This window comes from Serinus canaria, chromosome 27 (assembly GCF_022539315.1).
Source record: "Serinus canaria isolate serCan28SL12 chromosome 27, serCan2020, whole genome shotgun sequence".
Taxonomy (NCBI): domain Eukaryota; kingdom Metazoa; phylum Chordata; class Aves; order Passeriformes; family Fringillidae; genus Serinus; species Serinus canaria.
The window spans coordinates 2,451,447-2,477,611 of record NC_066340.1 but is presented as its reverse complement, the minus strand read 5'-3'; the positions used below and the strand labels follow the sequence as shown (position 1 = coordinate 2,477,611).

Genomic DNA, 26,165 nt, shown 5'->3' with positions numbered 1-26,165 from the left:
CGGGGACAGCTCGGTGCGGGGGCAAGTTTCTTCCTCCGCGGGGCTGGGACTGGGCTCACCCGCGGCGCTGCCCTGGTGTGTGCCTGTGTGCAGAACCGGCACAGAGTTTAACCGAGGTGCGGCGCGTCCCGCTCCTTCTGCAGCCCTCGTGAGCCCGAGAGGACCGGGGGTGAGCGCGGCCGTGGCCAGGCGGGTCCCGGTGCCTCCCGGTACGGCGGCTCCCGGCGCCACAAGCCCCGAGCCCCGCCGGGCCAGCTCGCCGTGCCCGCGGGCGGGGGACGGTGCTCGAGGGTGCCGAGGCCCCTCCCGGTGCCGGGGCGGGGCGGGGGCGGGGCGGGAGCCCCGGGCGGGCCGGGATCAGCCCGCGGTGCTGCGGAGGGGCCGGGGGCGGCGGAGGCAGCCCCGCCGGTGGGGCGGGACGATGCCGGTGATGAAGGGGCTGCTGGCGCCGCAGAACACCTTCCTGGACACCATCGCCACCCGCTTCGATGGCACACGTAGGGCTGGGACGGGGTCGGGGAGGGGCTGTGGCGGCGGCGGCGTGGGGGAAAACCGGGTGGGGGAGGCCAGTGCCCGGCAGGAGGCGGCGAAGGGGACAGAGCTCGCCCGGCTCCCAGACCCGGTGCCTCGGCCACCCACGCTCTGTACGGGACCGTCCCGTATGTGGGCTCGGTGCTCCGGTACTCGGCCCGTGTCCCAGGCCGGCCCCGCTGCCGGTGCCGCTCGGTGTCGCCGCAGCCGCGCTCAGCACCAGGGACAGATCCCGGTGTCTGCGGGAGGTCCGGAGAGGGCACGGTCGGTCTCAACAGGCCCGGGCTGACCCGGGATCCCCAGGCCCCCATCCCGTGTCCGAGTGGTGCCGGTGTCCCCGGGCGCTGAGTTGCTCTCTGTGTCCATGTGCCGGGCCGGGATGGATTGAAGCCGGGGTGGATTGAGGCCGGGATGGATTGAGGCTGGGATGGGTGATACCAGGTGCCACATGCCAGCTCCAGCACTGCTGGCACCATGAAGCCACCCTGGGATGGGCCGTGCTCATGACTGACCTCAGCTTCCCCTCAAAAACACCTGCCGCAGGTGTGTCCCAGGCCAGCTGCCTGCATGGCTAAGCATCTCCCCCCTTGCTGGGCTTGACTGGCATGGAGATGGCACTGGGAGCCTGCAGCCACCTCCCAGGGCACTATCGAGGCACTTGGAGCACTCTGAGCATGTGTTTGCTGCCATGCCGAGGTGCCTCCGAGCCTGGAGCGACACGGGCCAGCCCTGGTGGCACAGAGGGTCACATGCCCAGGGAAGCTGAAATTTGGGATGTTACCCTTGGGGCTGCAATGTGTGAGAAATCTCTCTTCCCGACTTTGACTGAGCTGTGCCTGGAGGTGACAGGGCAGAGCCACATGTGCCTCATGATGGTGATCCCACTGTCCCTCCAGAGGGGCAGAGCTCCTGGATCAGGCTCTCCAAGGGAAGAGTCCCCAGAGAAGCTGCCTGCAACACCAGGATCAAAACCTTGGGAATTTGCCCCGGAGAGCCTGGCATTGCCTGCAGTGACCTGGCAGTCCCTGTCCAAAGCTGCCCAACCACCTCTGCCGGGCACTTTTAAACAGTGCGGGGCTTTGCGGGTTTGATGTGCCTCTTATCGGCTTTATCTGCCATGGAGAGGGGTTTAGGGCAGTGATACTCTGTGGGGAGTTAACCCTGCCTCTCCCAGGCAGCTGCAGCTCTGGGCCCTGGGGCACCCAACCAGGCACGCTGCCTACCGTGGCTGGGGTCTGCCAGCCTGCCAGGGCCACATCCTCCAGCTCACTGAGCCACTCCCAAATGCAAACCCTTGTTTTCTGTTCTAATAACACATCCTGGATATCACCATAATCCCGGCTTCCCAGAGCCAAAATCTGGCCTTAGTCACAGCTTCAGGCTATTTTTGCTTCTCCGAGCTAATCCTGGGCTGAGCTGTGCTGTGGTGGCCCCACGGCACCTCCATCAGCCAGGGCTGTCTGTGGTTGCCTCCCCTCCCTCCCACAGCCTCTTGCTGCCTTTGCCTGGCCCTGGCACCACTCTGCCCATGGTGTGCAGGTGCTGGCATCACTGTGGGCTCCTCTCTTCTGTGACAGGGGGCAGAGCACACCCACCTGGCACCACTCTGCCCATGGTGTGCAGGTGCTGGCATCACCGTGGGCTCCTCTCTTCTGTGACAGGGGGCAGAGCACATCCACCTGATCCTGGCTGTGTGGTCCAAGGGTTCTGTGCTGGGCACCCAGCACCACAGACTGTTTTGGGGTTCGGAATACTCTGCTCTGTCCCTGGTTCCACCACAATCCATGCCAGCTGCATACCCACTCCCTTGGCACCCTGCTAACATGAGCCTCACTGTCCTGCTGGCACTGTGGGGCAGGGCTGGGGGGCAGAACAGCTCTTCTGTGACTGGGCAGGGCACAGGGCAGACAAGAACTTTGCTGCAGCTGGTGCCACCTGCCACCACCAGGGCTGGGTGATGCTAGGGAGGCTCTGTGCTGCTGAGAGGATGATGATGCTGCACTTCATCCCTGGCTCATGGCACCTGGGTGCTGGCCCTTGATGGTTTTTCTCCCACCCTCTCAGCTGGTTTCTCAGCACCACACACCTCTGGGGATCTCAGCACCACAGCTGGGCACCCCTGGGCTGGGCACGCCCAGCTGGGAGCTGCTGCTCCCACTAAGCTCCCTGAGCCCTGGCAGAGTGGCAGATGGCGAGGGGGAGGCGTGAGCTGCCTCGCGTGGGTGATGGGGGCCAGGAGACAGATCCAGGCTCCTTCCCCTTCCACTGCACGGGGCTGGGGTCCTGCCTGGGCTGGACAGGGGGTGAACAAGCTCTGGCAGCAGCTAGGGACAACCAGCAGCCACATGGAGATCTGGCTTGACCTCCCAGAGGGACACGTGGGGGGGCTGAGGGGGGTGAGCTGCTGTTTGTGCCCCATGAGGTGGCCCCAAGGCCTCGGGGGCAACTGTATCTCCTTTCAGACAGCAACTTCATCCTGGCAAATGCTCAGGGCCGCTGTGGCTTCCCCATCGTGTACTGCTCCGATGGCTTCTGTGACCTCACCGGCTTCGCCCGCACCGAGGTCATGCAGAAGAACTGCAGCTGCCGCTTCCTCTGTGGGGCTGACACCAGCGAGCCCACCCTGCAGGGCATTGAGAAGGCCCTGGACAGCAGGCAGGAGTATCAGACTGAGGTCTGCTTCTACAAGAAGGGTGGTGAGTAGCCTGTGGGGCTGGGTACTGGCCACAGCTCCAGCTGGGATTTGGCCCCGTCATGGTCTCATGGTGTCTTGGTTTGGAAAGACAGGAGTATGCCAAGGAAGGCAGGAGGCTCCCCTGAAATGGAGCCTCCCCACCCCTCTGAATTGCTATAAATTTTAAATTAAGGGGCTCTCAGGCAAAAATTTTGGGAGCAGGAAATAGCAGTTCTTCAATAGGGAAGAGAATAAAAGGATAAAATAAACAATGCAGTAAACTAAAACAACCCTGACAGAGTCAGAACTCAGCCTGACACCCTGTGGGTCAGGGTGTTGGCAGCAGTCCCATTGGAACTGTGGCTGCAGCCCTCCTGCAGTGTCAGGGGTGGTTCTGCTGGAGCAGGGATCCTGTAGGAAGGTGCAGTCTTCCTCTGAAGATCCAGTGGAAGAGGCAGCTGCTGTTCCTCTGGGAATCCAGTGGAGAAGCTGTGCTGGTGTTCCAGAATCTCCAGATTCTATCTGAGCAGGAATGCTTGGCTCCTCCCTCTGGGCTCACATCTCCCAGTGGGATGCTGTAGTTCTTATCAGCCATGCAGTGACATTCAATGGCTGTTATCAGCAGGTGTCTCCTTGGAGGGAAGAGTGATTGTGATCACTCAGAGAGAGATAAGGCAAACTGCCCACCTGACAAAAGACACCTGCCATACAGATGGTGATAGAACACATCTTGCCTTGCAATCTGGAGCACATGGCCTGGGGGAAGCTGCTGAGCAGTGAGGGAGCTGCCCTGCCTTCACCAGCCTTTTCTTCCACCCAGGAGCTGCCTTCTGGTGCCTGCTGGACATCATGCCCATCAAGAATGAAAAGGGGGAAGTGGTGCTTTTCCTCTTCTCCTTCAAGGACATCACAGAGAGCCGAGGCAGGAGCTACCCTGGTGACAAGAAGGAGGGTGAGCCATGGCTGTAGAATGGGGATGGAATTCAGAGAGCAGAGTGTGCAGTGGGCACATGGCAAAGGGGCTCCCTGTTCCCTGGTAGGGAGCAACACTCTCACTGACTCAGCATGCCTTGTCCACTGCAGAGAAGCAGAGGAGTGAGAAGCAGAGGAGCAAGAAGCCTGGGAACTCTCACCTGAGGGCTGCACGGAGGCAGGGCCGGACCATGCTGCACCAGCTCAGCAGCCAGTTTGTCCGGAGGGACCGTGGCGAGATGAAAATCAACCGTGTAAGGACCCAGAGGCCCCCAGTTTTGCCCAGTGCCTCCCATGCTGGGCTGTGGTGGGCTGGCAGTGCAGCAGCTCTCCTGAGAGCAGAGCCCAGGCTCACTGGGATGCTGTTCCCATGCACGTCTCTCCCTGGCTTGCCAAGTATTGAAATGCCCCCAGCTCTGGCAGCCACGCTGTACCCAGGCTGCACTTGTGTTTGGTTGGCAGCAGGAGAACCCAGTGGGTGCCCAGAGCTTGTTGTTGAGACAGCAGACCTGGCAGCTCTGGCAGAGCTGTGCCTCTCCTCATACACTCACTGTCAGGAAACCCCAGTGCTGGCTCTGAGCACAGCCATGCTGGCTCTGGGGAGGGCTGTCACCAGGGTGCCAGAGCTGTGGAGCTGCCAGATGGGGCACAGTCCTGTGCCAGCCCCTTTGCACAGCTGCTGTGCCCAGTACAGGGCACCACCTGCAGTTGTGGGGCCAGAAGGAGGGTCTGAGAGCTTCTGGGTCCCAGAGCTGATGAGCAGGCAAAGGATAGCAGTGTACCAGTCTTGAATTTTGGGGAATTGAGAGGGATGGCCCTGGCTCTGCCCTCACCTCTCCCCTCCTCTGCCACAGCATGTGAATTGGCACCTGAGATGGTTCCAGGCAGCAGTTGGCATTGCCAGGGGATTACTGTTAATAGCAATGACATTGCATTAATTGATGTGCTGTAATCAGGGGTTCTGTGCCCATCCCTGAGGGTGACCGCAATGCAGGAAAAAAGTGTCACCACCCTGGCATCAGGGGGTGCCAGCTGGCTGGCAGGACCCAGGAGGAGGGGGTGGCTGTGGTGGCCTTCACCCCTCATGTGGGATGACCCCTGTCCCACCCCACATTTGCCCCTGCAGAACGTGTTTGAGAACAAGCCGTCCATCCCCGAGTACAAGGTGGCCTCGGTGCAGAAGTCCCGCTTCATCCTGCTCCACTACAGCATCTTCAAGGCTCTCTGGGACTGGTTGATCCTGCTGGCCACCTTCTACGTGGCTATCACTGTTCCCTACAACGTCTGCTTCACGGGCACAGAGGACAGCCTGTCAGCTGCCCGCAGCACCATTGTCAGCGACATCGCTGTGGAGATGCTCTTCATCCTGGGTAGGTCCGGGGCTGAGCACTGATCCAGGGTACAGGACACATGGGGCAGGGATCAGGGGTGATGGAGAGGTGTCTTGGTTTGGAAAGACAAGTGCCTGCTAAGGAAGGCAGAAGCCTCCTCTGAAATGGAGAATGAACCCTCCCCACCCTCTGAATTGCTATAAATTTTTAATTAAGGGGCTCTCAGGCAACAAAAATTATGGGAGCAGGAAATAGCAGTTCTTTAATAGGGAAGAAAACAAAAGGATAAAATAAACAATGCAGTAAACTAAAACAACACTGACAGAGTCAGAATACAACCTGACACCCTGTGGGTGTTGGCAGCAGTCCCATTGGAATTGTGGCTGCAGCCCTCCTGCAGTGCCAGGGGTGGTTCTGCTGGAGCAGGGATCCTGTAGGAAGGTGCAGTCTTCCTCTGAAGATCCAGTGGAAGAGGCAGCTGCTGTTCCTCTGGGAATCCAGTGGAGAAGCTGTGCTGGTGTTCCAGAATCTCCAGATTCTATCTGAGCAGGAATGCTTGGCTCCTCCCTCTGGGCTCACATCTCCCAGTGGGATGCTGTAGTTCTTATCAGCCATGCAGTGACATTCAATGGCTGTTATCAGCAGGTGTCTCCTTGGAGGGAAGAGTGATTGTGATCACTCAGAGAGAGATAAGGCAAACTGCCCACCTGACAAAAGATACCTGCCGTACAGATGGTGATAGAACACATCTTGCCTTGCAATCTGGAGCAAGAGGGAAGATGGGATGGCTGTGCCCCTGCTGTTGGTCTTGGGCACACCAGAAGTGACACCAATGCTGGCTGTGGATGCTGGCTCGGCTCTGCCAGCCACAGAAGGGGTGGTGAGGGCTGGTCCTGCTCTCCTGGGGTAGATATCATCCTGAACTTCCGGACAACATACGTGAGCCAGTCGGGCCAGGTTGTGTACGACCCTCGCTCCATCTGCATCCACTACGTGGCCACCTGGTTCTTTGTGGATCTGATTGCTGCTCTGCCCTTCGATCTGCTCTACATCTTCAATGTGACTGTGGTGAGTGCTGCTGTCACAAACACACCCTTGACAGCAAAGCTGCTGCCCACCTCCCTGCTCCCTGCCCCTCTCCAACACCCACATCTCCTGGACATACTCGGTGCCCTGACAAGCCACGACTATTGGAATAACTACCAATATAGCCGGACGGGATGTGCCTGGGCTTGTCTGGCCCTTGGTGCTTGACCAAAAGGCGGCAACTGTGGTGATTTCACCTCAGAGACACCTTTGGCTGGCTGGGTGCTGCAGCTGGGCGCATGGAGACAAGTCCAGACATGCAGGAGCTCAGGTTTACCTCTGACAGAGAAGCTTTAAGGTGATGGTGAAGGAAAAGGAGTCGGTTCTGATGGAGGGTTTCTATCCAGAGCTTTATTCTGGCTCACAGGCCTCTGAATCCAGCAACAGCTCCAATAGAACTCCTGAACCATGTGGTTGCTCTTCCTTTTAACCCTCGGGAGAGGGGGAGGGAAGGGGAAACAGGGGGCTACCAACCAGGTAGGGGGGGAGTCTTAAGGGACAAATGACACCTGGATGGTCCAATGTCTTCCCAGGGGTAGGGGTCATCTTTTTAATTCTGCCAATTACTCTACACCCTTCTGGAATGCCAGGACTGACAGACAGCACTCAGCAGGGGGCAAGGGAAGGGGAGGGAGAGGCGAATGACACACCTGGGGGAGAAATGTTCAGGGAGAAACCCGGGGTATCTGAGGCAAACCATGACATCACACTGCAACACACGATCCAGTCTGCCTGCTGGGTGCTGGGCACAGGGGTGTGAGGCTGATTGGGGATGAGCTGCCTCTGCCTTGCCCTGTAACCCATGACCCTCTTGGCAGCTGTGGGGTAACAAAGGATTCCTGCCCCGGGGGCGGTGTTGGGGTCCCTTGTTGTCCCTGCCTGCAGCTACCCCAGGTTCACCTCCCTGTCTGCCCCCCAGACCTCGCTGGTTCACCTGCTGAAGACGGTGCGGCTGCTGCGGCTGCTGCGGCTGCTGCAGAAGCTGGACCGCTACTCGCAGTACAGCGCCATGGTGCTCACGCTGCTCATGTCCATGTTTGCCCTGCTGGCCCACTGGATGGCCTGCATCTGGTACGTCATTGGCCGCAAGGAGCTGGAGAGCAACGACCCCCGCACCTGGGACATCGGTGAGTGAGGGGTGGGGGCAGCTCGGGGCACTGGGTTCCCCCCTGTGCTGTGGGGCAGCAAAGCCAGGGGTGCAGCCCTCTCAGCTGGCTAACCCCAGGCTGTGCTTGGCAGGCTGGCTGCACGAGCTGGGCAAGAGGCTGGAGGCTCCCTACATCAACAATTCAGTGGGGGGCCCCTCCATCCGCAGCGCCTACATCGCCTCCCTCTACTTCACCCTCAGCAGCCTGACCAGCGTGGGCTTTGGAAATGTCTGTGCCAACACCGACACCGAGAAGATCTTCTCCATCTGCACCATGCTCATCGGGGGTGAGGAGAGCAGCAGGGCCGGGCAGGGCACTCACCTGGGGCTGCCAGAGCTTTGTGTCCCTGGCAGGGCGCTGGGGGAAGTGATGGGATTGTGAGAGAGCCCTGTGAGAGAGCCCTGTGAGACAGCCCTGTGAGACAGCCCTGTGAGGGAGACCTGTGAGAGAGAGAGCCCTGTGAGAGAGAGCTCTGTGAGAGAGCCCAGGGCTGGTTTTGGGGAGTAGTCCCCCCATGTTGTGCCCCCACCTGCCCTGTATAGCTTTGCAGGCACCCTCAACGAGGGGAGAGAAATGATGCATCTGACTCCATCTTATCAGAAGGCTAATTCATTACTTTATTATACTATATTATTCTATACTATATTACTATATTATATTATACTATATTGCACTATATTGTTACTACATTACATTATATTCTCTCCCCCCAACAAGGGGAGGGAACGATGCATCTGACTCCATCTTCTCAGAAGGCTAATTATTTACTTTATTATATTATAGGTTGGATATTAGGAAAAAATTTTCACCAAAAGAATAATAAAGTACTGGAATGATCTTCCCAGGGAGGTGGTAGAATCCCCATCTCTGGATGTGTTTAAAAAATACTGGACATGGCACTTGGTGCTATAGTGGAGTTGAGTGTTAGGGCATAGGTTGGACTCGATGATCTTAGAGGTCTCTTCCAACCTCATTATTCTGGGATTCTGGGATTATTCTATACTATATTACCCTTTGTTACTCTATATTGTTACTATATTGCACTATATTGCACTATATTATACTATATTGCACTATATTATACTATATTGCGCTTTATTATTACTATATTACACTATGTTACACTACATTATTACTATATTACACTATATTCCCTCCTCCTGACGAGGGGAGGGAATGATGCATCTGACTCCATGGATATCAGAAGGCTAGTTAATTACTCTATTATACTATATTATTCTATACTATATTACCCTCTGTTACATTACATCTAAACTGAACCTGCCAAGCACTCAACTCTGCACACGCTGCACAGAAAGCTCATGTCTGTCAGCCAACAGTCCCAACACACACACACACACACACCTGGCCCTGACAGGCCAAGGAAACAAAACACCATCACTGTGGGTAAACAATCTCCACATTGCATTCTAATTTGGCACAAACACAGGCACAGAATATGAGATAAGAATATTCTTGGGAAGAATTGTGCCTTGCTTTTCTCTGTGAAGAGCAATGTGGGGCTACACACTTGGCCCTGACAGGCCAAGGAAACAAAACACCATCACTGTGGGTAAACAATCTCCACATTGCATTCTAGTTTGGCACAAACACAAGCAACACACCAAACAATAAGAATGGTTTTCCCTTTCTCTGAGGTTCAGAGAATGTGAAACCCAGAAAATATTCCTTGGGAAGAATTTTGTGCCTTGCTTTTCTCTGTGAGGAGAAATGTGGCGGCAGCCCCGGGCCGGGTCTGACGCTGCCCTCCCGCCCGCAGCGCTGATGCACGCCGTGGTCTTCGGCAATGTCACGGCCATCATCCAGCGCATGTACTCCCGCCGCTCGCTCTACCACACCCGCATGAAGGACCTCAAGGACTTCATCCGCGTCCACCACCTGCCCCAGCAGCTCAAGCAGAGGATGCTGGAGTACTTCCAGACCACCTGGTCGGTGAACAACGGCATTGATGCTAATGAGGTAGGAGGTGTTGGTGGGGCTCGGCCGGCCCCCTCCAGCCCCGACCTGCACTTTTCCCGGGAGCAATGGAGTTGGCAGGGCCAGCTCAGAGTGGTGCTGGCAGGGCTGGCTCTGGGGCAAATTGCTGCCAGCACGGGGAGCGGGACAGGCGTATGGAGCAGAAACAGCTGATTACCACAGTGCCCACCTCTGCCTGTCAGTACTGCTGCGACACTGGGGCAGCTCAGCAGTGAGATTCCCCACTCCGGATGGTGACCTGTCCCCTGGGGCTGCAGGAAAGCTGCTCCCTGCCCCTTGTGCCCAGAGTCCCGGCTCCTCTGTCCCCAGCTGCTCCACGACTTCCCCGACGAGCTGCGTGCAGACGTGGCCATGCACCTCAACAAGGACATCCTGCAGCTGCCCATCTTCGAGACGGCCAGCCGGGGCTGCCTCCGCTCCCTCTCGCTGCACATCAAGACCTCGTTCTGTGCCCCGGGGGAGTATCTGCTGCGCCAGGGCGACGCCTTGCAGGCCAACTACTTCGTCTGCTCCGGCTCCCTGGAGGTGCTGAAGGACAACGTGGTGCTGGCCATCCTGGGTGAGGGCAGGGGGTGTGGGCTCTGTGCCAGCCCTTCCTGCTGCCCGGCAGGGTGAGGGGCTCGTGTCACCAGCCCAGCCCCTCCTGCAGGCAAAGGGGATTTGATTGGAGCCGACCTGTGCAGAACAGACCAGGTGATCAAGACTAACGCGGACGTGAAGGCTCTGACCTACTGCGACCTTCAGCATATCGGCCTGCGGGGGCTCTGTGAGGTGCTGCAGCTCTATCCTGAGTATGCCAGCAAGTTCACAGCTGACATCCACCAGGACCTGACCTTCAACCTGCGGGAGGGCAGCGAGATGGAGGTGGGTGCGTGTCCTGCTCAGCCCCTTCCTGTGCTCACGGCCCTGGGGCTGGGGCTGGGCACGGCCGTGGAAGGGGAGTCTGTGCACTGAGGTTCCAAGATTGGGGAAGGGGCTGCAGCTCTGCCACCCTGGCACGCAGGTATGTCCTGTCCTGGCTCTGTGCAGCCCAGGGAATTGGCAGAGAGAGCATTTGCAGTGCAGGCTGCAGGACAGACAGCCAGGGCAAAGCCCCCTGGAGCACAGCACACAGCTGGGGGCTGTGAGTTAATCATGCTGATGGCTCCAGGGGAGGAGGTTCTGCTGCAGAAATGGCTCTGCTGCACTTTACCTCCCCCAGCTCTGCTGAGAGAGGCTTGGAGCTCCTCTGGAGCATCTCCCTGGTAGCCAGTTTCCCCCTGAACCTGGTGGAGGTGGTGTGGGAGGTCCCAAACAGCCCTAACAAGACCCACCATGTCCATAACACAGGAGGGGTGTAAACAAACCAAGAGAGGAGAATGCCAGGAGTGTGCACCAGGCTGTGCACCTGCATCACCCTCCCACGCTGGCTGCATGCTCCAGACAGAGCTGGTGCTCTGATGGCTGAGCCGGGGCTGGGATTTGGGGTGCAGCCTCGGCTCAGCCTCAGGACACTCAGGCCGAGGCTGAGCAGCTCACCACTGACACAGCAGCTGCAGCAGAGGAAGGAGAGTGGGTGAGGGGCTGTGGAGGCTGGAGCTGAGGCTGGGGAAGGCTTGGTTGCCCTGGGGGACACTGAGAGGCTGGGGGGGCTGCGGGCCCGTGGCTGCTCCCCGTGGAGCTGTGCAGGGGCTCCCTCCTGCCGCTGAGCCGGCACCGTCTGCTCTCCCCGCAGGGGCTCTGCCGCTACTCCCGGTCCCCGAGGCCGCCGCAGGTGCCACAGGTTCGTCCCTCACTGAGGCCATGGGGGAGGATGGGGGAGGGGTGGCTGTGGCTGGGACCAGTCCTTATTGGAATATCACCAGTATAGCTGGACAGGCTTGTCTGGCCCTTGCTGCTGAACCAAACAGTGGCACTGTGGTATTTTCACCCCAGAGACACTTTTGGCTAGCTGGATGCTGCAGCTGGGCACATGGAGACAAGTCCAGGCATGCAGGAGCTCTGGTGGCTGTGGGATGGAGCATCCCCCCATAACAGGGTCTGCTCCTCAGGTTTACCTCTGGCAGAGAAGCTTTAAGGCAATGGGGAAGGAAAGGAGTCTGTTCTGATGGAAGGTTTGGATCCAGAGCTTTATTCTGGTCCACAGGCCTCTGAATCCAGCAACAGCTCCAACAGAACTTCCTGACTGTGTGGTTGCTCTTCCTTTTAACCATGGGGAGAGGGGGAGGGAAGGGGTAGGGAGCCACCAGCCAGGTACAGGAGGGGAGGTCTCAAGGGACAGATGACACCTGGATGGTCCAATGCCCCCCCAGGGGTAGAGGGCATCCTTTGAATCTGCCAATTACTCAATGCCCTTCTGCAATGCCAGGACTGACAGACAGTGCTCGGCAGGGGTCAGGGAAGGGAAAGGAGAGGTGACTGACTGAGGGAATCTTCAGAGGAGGGACCGGGTTCTGGGGTAAACACTGAAATCACAACGCAACAAGTCCTGAACTCCTTCCCCCCTGCAGCCTCGTCCGGAGAGCGGCGCTGCCCCGGAGAAGCCCCTTCCCTCCATTGTGGAGGATGAGGAGGAGCCCGACGAGGTTTTCCAGCAGTCCCCTGCCAGCAGCTCCCGCCGCAAGCTGCTGCTGCCCGCTCTGAGCAGCTCCGTGCGCCGCGGCTCGCTGAGCAGCCTCTTGGGCGATGAGCTGTGCCAGGTCTCAGCCCTGCGGCACAGCTGCCCCTCCCCAGCCCGCGGCAGCCGCAGCCCCTCTCCGCAGTGCCGGAGGGACAGCCGGCTCCTGGAGCGGGGCGGGGGCGTGGGCAGGAGGCCGGCCAAGCTGCTCATCCCCTCGCTGCACTCGTACGGCCCGCCCGACCTCAGCCCCAGGTAGGCGGGGATGTGCGGGTGGCTTGTCCGTGCCAGCCAGGCTGTCAGGGGGCTGCTCAGACGGTGGCACAGAGGACAGGGGGTGATGCGGGGCAACCCTCACCCCCTCCTGCTCTAGAGTTGTGGATGGGATTGAAGACAACGGAGGCGCTTCAGAGTCACAAACCTTCTGCTTCAGCACGGAGCCGAGTGCGGCAAGGGATTCCCCCAGCTCAGGTACTGCCAGGAGCTGCCGGGCAAAGCCACAGCGGTGGCCCTGGTGGTTGGCACGGCATCCCACCGAGTCTGCGTCCTTCCCAGCAGGGACTGACCCCGGCGGCACAGCCCTGGTGGTGGAGGCAGAGCAGATAAAGCAGAACATCAGCAGGCTCAACCAGGAGGTGTGCTGGGGACCACAGGTGGGTGCATGTCCCCGAAAACCCTGCGGCCATCGGCCGGTGCTCACTGCTGTCTGTCCTCTTGCAGATCAACCACCTCAGCCAGGAGGTTTCCCACCTCAGCCGGGAGCTGCAGAGCATGATGGAGCTGCTCAAGGCTCACCTGGGCACCCCGCACCCCCCGGCCTGTCCCTGCCGTCTGCCTGCCACCGTCCCGCCGCCCTCTGCCCCGGTGCCCGCCTCGCCCCCGGTGCCCCCCAGCTCGCTCAGCTCGCCCACCGCCAGCCCCCGGGCCAAGCGCTGCCCGGTCCGCAGCCGCTCTGCCCACGCCGCCGCCCTGTACCCCGGGCTGGGCGCCGAGGGGCCGCGCCCGCCGCGGGGGGACACCCCCGGCCCCGACCCTCGCCGGGGCTCGGACTCGCAGCCGCCGCCGCCGCTGCCGCCGCGCTCCGCCCGGTCCTTCCCCGGCTGCTCGGCCGGCGCTTGGTGTCGCGCCCGCCCGCAGCCGCGATCGGGCTCCACCAGCTCGCACTGACCCCGCGGGCACCGGCGGGAGCCTACCCGGGGCTCTCCGCTCCGGGTGACCCTGCCAGGGGGTCCGTGCCCCCGGGGCTCCCCGCTCCGGGTGACCCTGCCAGGGTGTCCGTGTCCCCGGGCTCTCCGCTCCGGGTGACCCTGCCAGGGTGTCCGTGTCCCCGGGAGTCACCGGGACGCCGCGCTCCGGACACGCGCAGGGATTTTGATACGGTTTTATACTCTTGGCCCTCGGGGCCTTTTCTGCAGCCCCGCTCGGGTCTCTCGGGGCCGTGGGACGTGGCGGGGCAGTGTACAGATCTCCGGTGGGGTCTCCGGTTTGCCCGGGGGTCGCGGCCGCTGCCGCCCCTCCGCGGCTGTAGTTCGTGTTGTTCCGCCCCGCCTCTCCCACGCTCCCCGCAACACCGAGAAATAAAGGCTCTATTTTTCCAGCCCCGGCTCCGCTCAGTCTCCGTCCGCCGCCGCCCCGCCCTGCCCGGCTCCCCCCGAATCCCCCACGGGGCCGGTCTCACCGGGACACCCCCGGACTACAACTCCCAGCGATCTCCGCGGGGGCGCAATGACGTCACTCATGGCTCACCCAAGGGGCGGGGCGGAGGCGGGGCGGAAGGGAGTGATTGGCAGCTGCGCCTGCCTGTGGCCGGCGAGCGGGGGGCGGAAGGGGTGGTCGGGCCCGGAAGCGGAACGGGCAAAGGCGGAAGTGAGGGCCGGGGCCTGCGAGACGCACCGGCGGGAGCGGCGCTGCGGGCGGTGAGTGCGGCCGCGCCCGCGCCTTTCGCCCCGAGGTGGCAGAGCCCGGCCCGAGGGTGCGGACGCGTTCCCCGGGATCTCGCCCGGCCGAAGGCGGCAGCCGCGCCCCGCCGCTTGGGGGGCCCCGTGGCGGGAGCGGAGCGGGGGCTCGGTGGCGCCGCTGTGCCGGGCGGGGCGATGCCGGGGCTAGGGCGGACGGGCGGCGCCGCCGGCGGGGCGGGGGCTCAGGGCGGCCGGGAACCCTCGCCGTGCGCCGGCCTAGCGGGGCCCTGCGTGTCGTGCGAGGCGGGGCAGCGGCGGCTCCGGCCTGGCGGTACCGGTGTGTGCTGAGCCGTAACGGGAGAGGAGCCCGGGGGATGGTGCCTGGCTCAGGGCAGGCGTCCCGGCGGAGCTGTGGGTGCTCGGGTCGGGCTCCACCCGTGAGCAGGAGCGGCTCCCGGCACAGCGGGACCGAGCACTGGCAGCCGGTACCGTGGGGTTGTGCCCCGGTTCCCGTCTGTCACAGCCGTGGCTGAGTGGGAGTTGAATGGGGCTGGGGAAGGTGTGGTGCCGAGCCAGACGGGGTTTTCATGGTGGGATTGTGTTTTGTAGCTGCTCAGCCTCTGAGGGGGGAATGGAAGCTCCAGCAGCTGGGAGGCCCAGCTGGGTTCCAGGGCACGGAGGTGAGGGAGGTGACTTGGTTTGTGCAAATGCTCCAGGGAGCCTGTCCTGGGTCACTGCTGATGCCAAGCCCGGCCTTGTGCCCTTCCAGGGCTCTTGTGAAGGGAAACCCATGGAGCTGGAGGGTCCTGAAGGGCCCAGGGGCTGCAAGGACATTTTGGAGCTGCTGAGGTGAGGGAGGTGACTTGGTTTGTGCAAATGGGCTCCAGGGAGCCTGTCCTAGGTCACTGCTGGTGCCAAGCCCAGCCCTGTGCCCCTCCAGGGCTCCTGTGAAGAGAAGCCCATGGGGCTGGAGGGTCCTGAAGGCCCAGGGGCTGCAAGGACATTTTGTGGCTTGTCTGTAAGGGAATCTCCAGCAAGGCTGTCCTTGGAGCTCTGTCACAGCAGGACAGACCCTGGTGTGTGAGCTGGGGGTGGATCCTGGTGGGATTGCACCAGGAGTGCAGCTGGGAGCGTGAGCAACAGGTTTGCCTTGCTAAATCCTGGGGAAACTGCTCAGACCTTATTGCTGGTGATGCTCAGGGTGCTGACAGAGCTCCTGGGGCTTGGCAGGAGCTGGGAGTGGTGCTGGGAGCTGCAGGGAGCCCAGCCCAGTTCTGACCCCAGCCCAGCTGACCTTTAGCTGCTGCTGCCCTGGGATGTGGCTGCTGGAGCTCTGACCTTGGCTGTTTTCAATCCTGCAGGGAAGCTGGGGAGGAGAACATGTCGAGGGACTATTTTAAGTCTGGTGTGGAACAACTTGCATCTGCTATTCTTAGCTTTTTGTGTGGAGGGTCAGCTCACTCGAGCTGCCCTGTTCACCACCTCACGATGGGCCTGTGCTCTGCTGGGACTCCTGAGCCACCTCTGAGCCTTGGCTGGGGCCAAAAAAGCAGCTCAGTCCATTGTCTTGACTTGCCATGCAGTGTGAGGGATCTTCCTGCAAATACCCACTGATGTCCACTACTGCCTTGACTCTGAAAATATTTTACATTTCTTTTCAGCTCACCTGGGTAATAAGGTGAAAGAACTGTGTCTGAAAAGGGCTAAGAATTCAGGGTAGTAGCTGTAGGCAGCTGCTGGATGATGTTGATGCATTCCTGGAGTGAGGCAAACAGGTAAAGATGAGCCTGGCTGGATCTGGGAGGTCAAGGACAGGAATGTTTGGCGTCAAAGCTGGGTCTCAGTGTTGAAATCACCTCAGACCCCTCATGAGTCACAACAGTTTGCTGGAACAGTCAATACCTTCAGACCAAAAATCTGCTTCTGGGCTGACCTTCTCTGCTAAGATGCTCTGGCTGAATTAGCTGACATTTGATTGCAGGTTGTGCAGGCAGTGAGGGGACTCTATGCCCTTTAAGGGGTGCTGATGCCTCTTCAGGTGATAGAACAACCCAGGCAAAGTGAGATGGACTCCTGGAAGGGTTTGAGTTACTGGAGAGCAGGAGGGAAAGGCTGGCTTGGCATGTGGATATAAATATAGTGAGATAAAGCATTTATAGTGTTGCATTACTAGAGTACACTTTGCTTTCCTGTGAAACCAGTGAAGTGTTGGTGTAGTGGTTTTGGTTTGCCAGGTTGAGATTTCACCAATTTTTAGATTTCCCAGCCAACTGGGCAGTTGGGCAGTGTTTAAAGGAACTGTCTGGTGATGTGTGTGTGTGTGCTTGGCCAAATTGTTGTGCTGAGATGTGGGATTATCTCCATCACAGCAAAGCCCTTCTGCATCTCAACAGGGATCAGCTCCAGGGTTGCTCTGGGCCCTGCCAGTCATCAGCTCTGCATCCAAACTTCTTCAGCTGCTGCACAGTTCTGGATGGTGGTCATGGCATCTCCCTGAGGAGGGAGGGGGAAGGAATGCCAAGTGCTTTCAGACACAGGAAATGAAATGGGAACGCTTCTAATGAAGTGGGTGTAGCCCAGAGTATTCCTGTCAGCAGACTTAAAAGAGGATAGAATGTAGAAATGTTGGAGTCAGCTGTTTTCTTCCCTTGGGGTATGAAGTTTGCAGCCTCTTATGCAAGTCCTGAGAAGTTGTCAGAATAACACTGAAAACACTTAGACAGTGGCCAGAAACAGGAAACCTTCCTGGATGTGACAATATTGGGGAGGTACAAAATTCATCTGAAGTCTGGGGGGAGTGCTGTCCTCCCCTGGAGCACAGGAATGAGCTGCTGGAGCAACTCTGCATAAACAGATAAGAAAACACTGGTTTTCATGTTTGCTTTGGTTTGGTAGCACTCCAAATAAGGAGCTGCTCCAGGCAGGAGATCTTTGTGCAGTCTGGGAAAGATATTCTGAAGGTCACAGATTCTTTGCAGTGCAGGTGGCAGTTTGCTGCTTTGCATTGCTGATGTTGCCTTCTTGCTGACTGAATAGTGGGTGCTATCCAAGGCATGCTGAGTGTCTGGTCAAAGTGAAGCTGTGTCTGTTGAGGGCATCTGAACAGGACTTAAACAACTTTTGCTGAAGAATTAAAACCTTGATGCTTTTGTTTCATTTGAGTCACTCCAGCCTGCATCCATGAGTTGATCCTCCATCCTTGCTGTGCTGAGGATAACTGGAAGTGGGCGAAGGAGCCACTGTGGGACAGGGAGCCAGTGAGCAGCTGATGGGAGATGGAGGGGATGTAAAACTCTTCCACAGAAGTCTGTGCTGGAGGGGTTGTCACAGCAGGGTGGTGGCCTTGAAATCTCTGGGGATAGAGTTGTTTTGGAAAAGCTGCTTTGGAAAACAGCTGGCTGCTGGGGCTGCTCCAGAGGCCATGGATGTGCAAAAGTCAGGAAACAGATGTGTGTATCAACAGCATGAGAGGGAGATGATACTAGTTCAGGTCTGTAGCTGAATGAATAGCTCAACTTTGGAATGGAAATCCTATTTACCTCTAAATTAAAGTGAGCATGTCCAAATCTTTGTGAGTCTGGGACGTGGGACTGCACAGAGAAGTTGTTACACTGTCATAAGTTAGTCACAGCCATGGGAGTGCTGCTGAAAGTGCTGGCTGAGCTGATTTGGGTCTGTGAATCTGCACTTCAGGGCTGTAGTGCAGCTCCTGCCAGCTGAAGTGGACAGTGTCCCAGTTCAGAGCAGTTCCTGAGCTCCAGACTGTGTCCTTGCTGATCAGGGCTCTGAGGGCTCATTTTCTGGGGAGGGAGAAGGTGGAAAGGCAGAGAGTATTGTCTGTGGAAAGGCAGAGTATTGAAACTCATGCACTCTTGGAGTGAGGCCAGCAGGTAAAGCATGAGCCTGGTTGGATCTGGGACTGATGGGACTGAGCTCTGTAGGTTGAGTGTTTCCTGGTGGTTCTCCTCTGTAGCAGTTGAGTCTGTTCCTCCTTTCTCTGCAGCCTGGACCCTCCTGCAGTCAGGCCCAGGAAGTTTGTTCTGATTAATCATATTGATGAGTTGGAGTATTAGCTCGATGTTCCATGCTGTGCTAGCCTGGGCTAGTGTGGTCCGTGTGTGGCTCTGGTGGGACCCACACTTTCTGCTGGTCCTGCTCATGGAAGAAGCTCCTGACTCCATGTCCTGAAGCTGATCTGTAGCCCTGGGCCAGCTGCCTGTGCAGTGTGAGGTGAAGCAAAACCACTGGGTAACTTCAGGGCTTCCTTTGCCAAGGAATTCATGTAACGCTGTCAGCTATTTAACGAGATAAATACTTCACTGGGGCTTTTGTCTTGAGTATTTTGGGTCTGAGCCAACAAATCCCCAGTGAAGCAACTCCTTGCATAGCTGAGAGCAGCAGCAGTCGTTTGGGTAACCAGAGTCTTCAGGATTTGGTTTCTAAATATCCTCAGCTTTCAGAGTAGTTTTTGCTACTGGGTGAACACAGGGCAAAAATATCAGATTCTCAAACTTCTGGCACCTTAAATGAGCAGCTTCCCTGTGGTGAGGTCTCCTTCAGGGGTTAACATGAGGATCTGATAATAATTCCCATGTGGAGATTTGTGTTCTTGTTCTGGGTAGGTTTGTTTGAAATGGGCTCTGGTGCTATTCCCCAGCATCCTGAGAGCTCTGGAGAATGGTCTTGCACTTGGGCAGGCAGGGAGTGCAGCCGTGGCATGTGCTTTCTCATTTAGGGCACTCAGATTCCTGAATTTAATATTCCTGGCTGTGTACAGCCCCCTCCAGCAAACCCTGGCAGGCAGAGGAGGGCTTGGAGGAGCACAAACTGCAGAAGTGACAGACCTGGAGCTCTCACTTGCGGGACAGCATCAGGAATTGGTACTTGGCTTTGATCTCTAAGCAAACAAGAAACAATGCTGAGAGTTCACAATAAAAAAATCAGTGCTTTTTCTGTGGGATGCAGAGCTCCTGTGTTTCAGTGAGCAGGAGGTGGGTAGGGCAGGTAAACAAACCAGCATTAGCCTTTTCATGGCTCTTGTGATCTCCCAACTGCTGGGTTTCACTAGTTAAAAGAAATGAGTAGGAAAATTAATGCCTGTTAATCTTGATTACATGAGTACCCCACCATGCCCTTCCTTTTCATGGCCTTGACAGCTTGAATTAGCATGGCAAGCTGGAACTTCAGCTGCTTTCCCTTGTCTGTGTGGTGCTGCTGTGGTTATTTTGGTCTGCCTGACCCGTGGCTCGAGTGTCAGTGCTGGGGATCTGTGGGGAGCAGGGAGGGGTGAATGCCCAGTCCTCTGCTGGAAGAGGTGGGAGGATGAGCAGCTCCCCAAGCACCAGAGATGGCTTCACACAGCAGGAGCAGTCCCTGTTGCTCAGGTCAGTGTCCGCTGGTGGGTGTGGGCTGATCCAGCACAGCTTCAGGCTGTGTAGTTCAGCTGCCTGGTGCTTCTGCAGAGCTGAGTTCTGCCTGACTGGAATCCTCAAACATCTTGGCATTGGCAGAAAGTGCCTGTCCTGCCAGGGAGTGTGCTTGCTGTCGGCAGCATTGCTGGGCACTTCCTTTGGTTATTTGCTTCCTCCTGCGACCATCAGCTACTCATCCAGGTCTTGTCTGTGTCCTTAGCCCAAGGCCACCAGTGACCAGTTAGGGTCTCTAAATTCCACTTCAAACATCTGAAAGATATGACAACTTCTCATGTGAACATGAAGCCATATAATCCTGTATCCAAGCATCAAACCACCCTTAGATGATGATCATCTAAGATGATGATCTTAAATGAGGTTCTCCATAATTGGAGCAGCTCTGCTGCCCTGCCTGCACTGACCAGTGGCTGTCCACAGTGAGCTCAACATAGATGTGCTCACCTAATTCTCTTGGAGCTCCTGTAGCACAAGCAGATGGCAAAATGCATCAAGATCTGTGAAATATAGGTCAGGCTAAGACTTGAGGATGTCAACAAGCTCATTTCCTTGTTTTGCTCTGGGAATGACCGCTATCAGATTTCAGGAGGCCATAACTCAGGCACATTGTGATTTCACAGTGTTTGTGCAGAATGTTGGTCTGGAGCAGCAGTGGAGCTGATAGGCTGCCCAGGGAGTTATAAATACAAGGTTAAAGCAAAGCTGTTCCCTTGCAAGCTCTCTTTAGAGGGGAAACTCTAAAAGGTGGAAGCCTCTTCAGGCTGGTAGAGATGCAGAGCTGCTGCTGAGCCTCTTGAAGCTGGTGGTGACCAAGCTGCTCCTGGCCAGAGCAAGCAATGCTGCACCCTCACTGTCCATCAAAGGCAGTTGTTGGTCTGTTTCATATCAAGCTTTCTCATCCTGGCAAACAGTGTTTGCCCTTCCTCAGTAGAGGGAGAAGAGTCCTGACTGTGCTACTTGCAAGGACCCAGCTCTGAATTACAATATCTTCACGGCTTGACCCAAAACTGGGACTCAGAGCAATGACTCCACAGCTCTGGTTCCTAAAATGTCCCACAGCACTCAGAAGTTTTACTCCTCTGTTTCTGTCCTACCTGCCAGCTCTGGTGACTTAACAGCTGGTGTCTGACTGCCTCCTGCTCAGAGCAATTTGAGGTGAGATGTCTCTAGGTCAGTGTATGCTCAGTGCTTTGTGTTGTGTAAGCTGCTGGGTTCTCCAGCTGCTGGCACTCACAGGCTCCAGTAGCTCTGAGATGGCTGGAGGTTCCCTGTCAAACTGTGGGGTTGTTTAAACTTGAGGCATAGTTAAAGTAACCTCAAGCAGTCACAGCTGGACAGGCCTTGCCCTGGAAAAGCAGCTGTTTGAAACTCTTCTCTGTACTGAGTGGGCTTGAGCTTTGTTCACAGGACACTCTGCTCCAGTTTGACCTGTTTTAAACTTCTTATTCATGGGTATTTAATTGCTGGGAACATACAGGATGTACACAGAGTTTCTTTGGGGGTACTCTCAGGATGAGGAGAAATTGGCTTTTGGGGCATTTTCTTTCAACGAACAGCCTGCTTTAGGAGAGTGGAAGGGAAAGTGGTGATCTACAGCAGATGCAGTCAGCTGTAGCATTTATCATCCACAGGGAAGTGGGAGTTGTGAAGGCTACAGGAAATGTGCCTAAATCTGTAACTGTGTACTTGGAAAGCATTCCTGTTCTCTGCAGGCAGCAGAGCTTAATGCTTAGGGAGGCCTTGGGATTCACTTGTGGGAAACTCTGGATGCAGATCAGCTTGTCCTGCTGTTCCTGCCATGGTTTTGTGCTTCTGCACCACTCAGGAGTTTGGTGCTGGGGAGTGGTTGGCAGTGCTGATCCCAGGGGATGCTGTCTGTTCATGCTGGCTTTGAACAGTCCACGTGAGGAACAGTAGCCTGGTGATCTGGAATGCTGTGGGATAAGGGTGCTGAGGCAGCGGGGTGGGTGTGGGAAGCATGAGGTGCTGCCTCTCTTTGGGTCAGGTTGGGTGGTGATTCCTGGTGTGCAGCAGGAGTGGGAGGGGGAGCTGCTGTCAGCCCCTGAGGGGACAGCCTGTGCCCAGAGAGCAGCTGCTGTCAGGTGCCTTTCTCAAGTGGGTAACTCCTCAGGTGCCCCCCCTGTAGCAGACCACCTGCCTGGCTCCAGGGCCATCTGTGGGCCCTCTGAGAGGTACAAAATGTTGTGGTGTAAGTGCCTCAGGACAAACAGACAGCTCTAGAAAGTCCTTTTGTCCAAGTGCCTCATGACCTGCAGAGCTGCCTCCTGCCACTGTGGCACTGGGATGGCTCTGTACAGCATTGAGAGTCTGAAGTTGCTTCCTTGTGAACTCAGGAAAGGAGGAGGGAGCTAAAGGTCAACCTCAGTTACCTCTATGAACTGAGTAATTGCTCTTTTGAGTAGACAAAGCTCTAGAGTAACACCCACTGTGTGCTGGGTGCTCCTCACCTGCCTCACCCTGGCAAGGCGTGTGCAACATCCACACAGGATGGAAGTGCTGGAGGGCCCACTGGTGGGGAGGAGAGCTTGTATCACCATTCCTCTTTTCCAGGGAGGCTCTGCAGACTGAGATCCTGCTGCAGGGGCTGCTGCGTGGCAGGAACTGCTCTGTGGTGCTCACACTGAGTGAAGGAACCACCACCAGTCCGTGCTGATGGTGGCTGCAGATCAAACCACCCTCTAGAACTGGTACAGCTGGTCCCTTGAGCGTGTCACTAACTCTGACCTCCTCTTCCAGTTGCAACCTGCCTACAGGTGGAGAACCTGCAGCATCCTTAACTCTAGGCACTCCTGCACTTAGACCACCACAATGGCAGGTCGAGGTGGAGCTGCCCGACCGAATGGACCAGCTGCTGGGAATAAAATCTGCCAGTTCAAACTTGTTCTCCTGGGCGAGTCAGCAGTGGGGAAGTCCAGCCTGGTCCTGCGCTTCGTCAAGGGGCAGTTCCACGAGTACCAGGAGAGCACAATTGGAGGTGAGTGCCAGCTCCTGTGGCCAGGAGGTGCTGACCTTGCTGGGGTGTCAGAAGCAAGACTGGCTATTTCAGTCTGGTCTGGGATTTTTTGCTATAAATAGAGCCAAACAGTTAATGCTTTAACTCTTGGTTCACAATTTGTTGGTGTAATGATCAGCACAGCAGAGAATGACGCTATGGCAACCCCACACTTTGCCTCTGAGGCTTTGTTTCCAGTGCTTCAGCTCCAGCTTTTAATTGGAACTGAGGCCTTCAGCTTGGTTTATAGCCCTTAATTATCTTTTCAGACCATGTCCTGGGATTTTGGGGCTGTTTCTAGCCTGATTCTGTTAACTACTTTCATGGTGCTTTCAGGTGTAGTAGTTTATTAGCTTGAAATCATTAGCAAGGTGTCACCAATTAACCAAAGGCTGGTTGGCACGTGGGTCTCTGAGCAGCAGTACTGCGGGATGTCCTGAGAAAAGGCTTGAGTTATCCCTCTGTCACCTGTGCAGGGAGCAAGCACAGCTGAAACCATGGTTTACTGGCAAGCAGGACCTAATGCCCCTCTGTGGAGGGCTGTGCTCTGCCTCAGTCTATGTCTGAGACCTGTGCCTTTGTGCTGGGTGTCACACATGGTGTTAGACTCACTGGGACAACAACCAGTTACTAAACTGGGCTGTGGGCTGAGTTTGGTGCTGTTGTTGGTGCTCCCCAGGTCTGATCTTGATTGTGCCATGTCTGGACTTTGATTGCTGGAAGGGTCTGACACTGTGGATGCTCCAGGGGCTGAGCTGCTGCCTGGGCCCTCCAGGCCACCTTCCTGTCACTGTGTGGTGGTTCTGGGTTGTGACACAGCAGAGCTGCAGCTGCCACAACGAGTGGCACTGGCCTCTCCAGGGCTCAGCTCGCTCCCATGTGGCAGCAAAGCTGCTCTGAGCTCCTGTGCTGGCTCTGGGCCCTGCTGGAGCTGAGGCAAGCCCTCTTCTCTTGCAGCTGCCTTCCTAACACAGACAGTGTGTCTGGATGACACAACGGTGAAGTTTGAGATCTGGGACACGGCGGGGCAGGAGCGATACCACAGCCTGGCCCCCATGTACTACCGGGGGGCTCAGGCTGCCATCGTGGTCTACGACATCACCAACACAGTGAGTGTGGGCAGGGCTGAGGGGCTGCCAGGGGGCTCCCTGGGACTGTGTCCTGCTCAGAGCCCTGCAGGTACCTGGCTGGGGCTGCCAAGTTCTTCAAAACTGCTCACGGCCTCTTCCTCAGCTCCGGCCAAGGCTGGGAGCTGATAAAGAATCCTGCTGCCAAGTGCTGTAGAGGCAGGACACTTCTCACAGGAAAGCCTTGTTCTAATCATATCTGCCCTCTGGATTCCTACATGGCTGCCCTTCCTGACTGCTGCCTCCTGTTTGCTTCCAGGACACATTTGTACGAGCCAAGAACTGGGTGAAAGAGTTGCAGAGGCAGGCTAGCCCCAATATTGTAATTGCACTAGCAGGAAACAAGGCAGACCTTGCTAACAAGAGAGCTGTGGACTTCCAGGTGAGTGAGAATCCAGAGAAGTTGTTACCCTAGCAGGTCAGGAAAGCATCTTTTTTCTTAAGTGAAGGAGATGGCAGCTATGTAAAATGTGGTTTGAGGGCGAATGAAAGTGAAATTTTGTGCTGAGGACTGCAGGATGCCACTGAGCAGGGTCTGTGCCCTTGCTTCTGTAACAACACATGTGGCCCTGGCTGGTGAAAGTCCTTGTGAATGTGGAGGAGGGGAAGGAGGCCCACAGAGCACAATCTTCTGTCCTCAGCCTCCCTTGCTGCCTTACTCATGTGGGGATGTCTGCAGGGTGTGAAACAGCATCTTGTGGGTACGAGACACATGAGGAATCATTCCTAGCTTGTTCTCTGCTTTTCACAGCTCTTACCTCATCTGAGGCAAGCTCTCAGGAGAGGTTCTTACCCAGCCCTCACACAGGATTGCTTGTGGTGCCCTTGCAATGGGTGACACACTCCCAGCTGACCCAACTCCCAGGCACTGTGTGGCTCAGTCAGGCTGTGCCCCAGCCCAGCTGTGGGACACTGGCTGTGCAGGGCTACTGGTGGAGGTTGTTCAGGCCAGGTGGGAGCAGGAACAGGGGAAGGAATGTCTGGCCCAGGGTGGGACATAGTGTTTCTCCAGCAGTTGGTGTGTTGACAAGTGAAGTGCATAAAGTCTGCTCAGGCCTCCTGCCAGGCTGCCTTTAGCAGTCTGATGTGATTGTTTGTAGGATGCACAGACATATGCAGATGACAACAGCTTGCTGTTCATGGAGACGTCAGCGAAGACAGCAATGAATGTGAATGAAATCTTCATGGCAATAGGTACGGCCTGTGTGTAGGGCTGGGGCAGCTCTGAGTGCCAGCACTGCAGCCCAGGAGGGTCCTGTGTCAGCCAGGGCTGGTGGCTCTTACTGGGGCAGCTTGCCACACTGGTGTGCTTGGTCATTCCTTGAGTTTGTGGAGCCTTGCAGAGGTTCCCTGTGTCTGGGGTGGTGTTGGAGATGGGAGCAGGTGTGATGCCAGCCAGAGCCAAGGAACGGGAGGCAAACTGCATGTTTGTCCTGTCCCAAACTCTGTTGGCAGTGAGGGCTCAGGCTGGAGCAGGCTGCACCCAGCCTGGGGCACGCAGTGTGAGGAGGCTGCCGTCTCTGGAGAACCCTGCTAACATCCCGTTTCTTCCTAGCCAAGAAACTGCCAAAAAACGAACCCCAGAACGCTCCTGGTGGCCCGGGCAGGAATCGGGTGGTGGACCTTCAGGAGAGCAGCCAGCCCAGCAGAAGCCAGTGCTGCAGCAACTGAGCAGCTGCTGCAGCCCACGAGCCCTTGGAGGAGTGACTGGAACCCACGCTAACGATCGCACTTACCGTAGGGCGGCTGCTGCCGGCGCCGCTGTGATTCTCCATCCCTTTCTGATCATAGGCTGGAGGGAGTTCTTCCACCTGCACCTTTCTGTACAAATACTAATTCAATTCTAAGTCTTAAGTCACTTTTTTAATATATGAACTTCTGCTCTTCCCTCTTCCTGGTGGTGGTGGATGCAGGAGCTGGTGTCTGCCCAGCCAGCGTGGCCGTCCCGCAGGTGAGGCCAGCAGCAGCCAGGTCCCACAGCACTGTAGTTCACTATGGGAAACAAAGGGATATTGGGACACGTGTTAAAGTTCCCTGTCTGTAAGAGCTGAGGCTGATCCCGTATGATGTGCCCAGAACAACCACTAAACTGTAGCATTAGAGACAAACTCCGGCTCTTGGGCCACTTATTGACCAAATCAACGATGAGTATTTGGGGTGGGGCAGAGGGAAGCAAAACTGGTTTCTTCTGTATTTTGTATTGTATGTTTCTCCATGTAACCAATCAGTATCTTGTCAATATAGTACATCCAACGAGCTGCCTGTTGTCTTTCTTTGTGTTGGACTCCAGCATGCCAACTCTTCTTTTCTCTTGGTTCTGTCGTAATGCACTAATCCTGTTGCAACTTTTGCAAAAAATCTT

At 56.9% G+C, this 26,165-nt stretch overlaps 2 protein-coding genes across 2 annotated transcripts; both read left to right on the top strand.

The window, feature by feature from the left end:
• Positions 1–421: 421 nt before the first annotated feature.
• On the top strand, positions 422–13,503 carry KCNH4 (potassium voltage-gated channel subfamily H member 4). The gene is given in 18 exon segments (XM_050985595.1): positions 422–497; positions 2,994–3,227; positions 4,026–4,157; positions 4,289–4,431; positions 5,304–5,547; positions 6,419–6,576; positions 7,514–7,721; positions 7,834–8,028; positions 9,523–9,722; positions 10,050–10,299; positions 10,390–10,617; positions 10,620–10,688; positions 10,691–10,743; positions 11,455–11,502; positions 12,230–12,591; positions 12,710–12,807; positions 12,892–12,971; positions 13,057–13,503. Coding segments are annotated over 18 exon segments (3,225 nt in total).
• A 618-nt stretch (positions 13,504–14,121) lies between these two features.
• Positions 14,122–26,059, top strand: RAB5C (RAB5C, member RAS oncogene family). The gene is made up of 6 exons (XM_050985606.1): positions 14,122–14,252; positions 22,421–22,658; positions 23,634–23,785; positions 24,063–24,185; positions 24,904–24,997; positions 25,359–26,059. The coding sequence occupies exons 2-6, from the start codon at positions 22,493–22,495 to the stop codon at positions 25,472–25,474; spliced, it is 651 nt and encodes a 216-aa protein (XP_050841563.1). The 5' UTR covers positions 14,122–14,252; positions 22,421–22,492; the 3' UTR covers positions 25,475–26,059.
• Positions 26,060–26,165: the final 106 nt, after the last annotated feature.

Bases quoted from the DNA above. Each gene is read 5' to 3' on its own strand.
- RAB5C (XM_050985606.1), top strand. From the start codon at position 22,493: ATGGCAGGTCGAGGTGGAGCTGCCCGACCGAATGGACCAGCTGCTGGG. The intron at 23,786-24,062 runs GTGAGTGTGGGC...GTTTGCTTCCAG, and splicing joins TCTACGACATCACCAACACA to GACACATTTGTACGAGCCAA. The intron at 24,998-25,358 runs GTACGGCCTGTG...GTTTCTTCCTAG, and splicing joins TGAAATCTTCATGGCAATAG to CCAAGAAACTGCCAAAAAAC.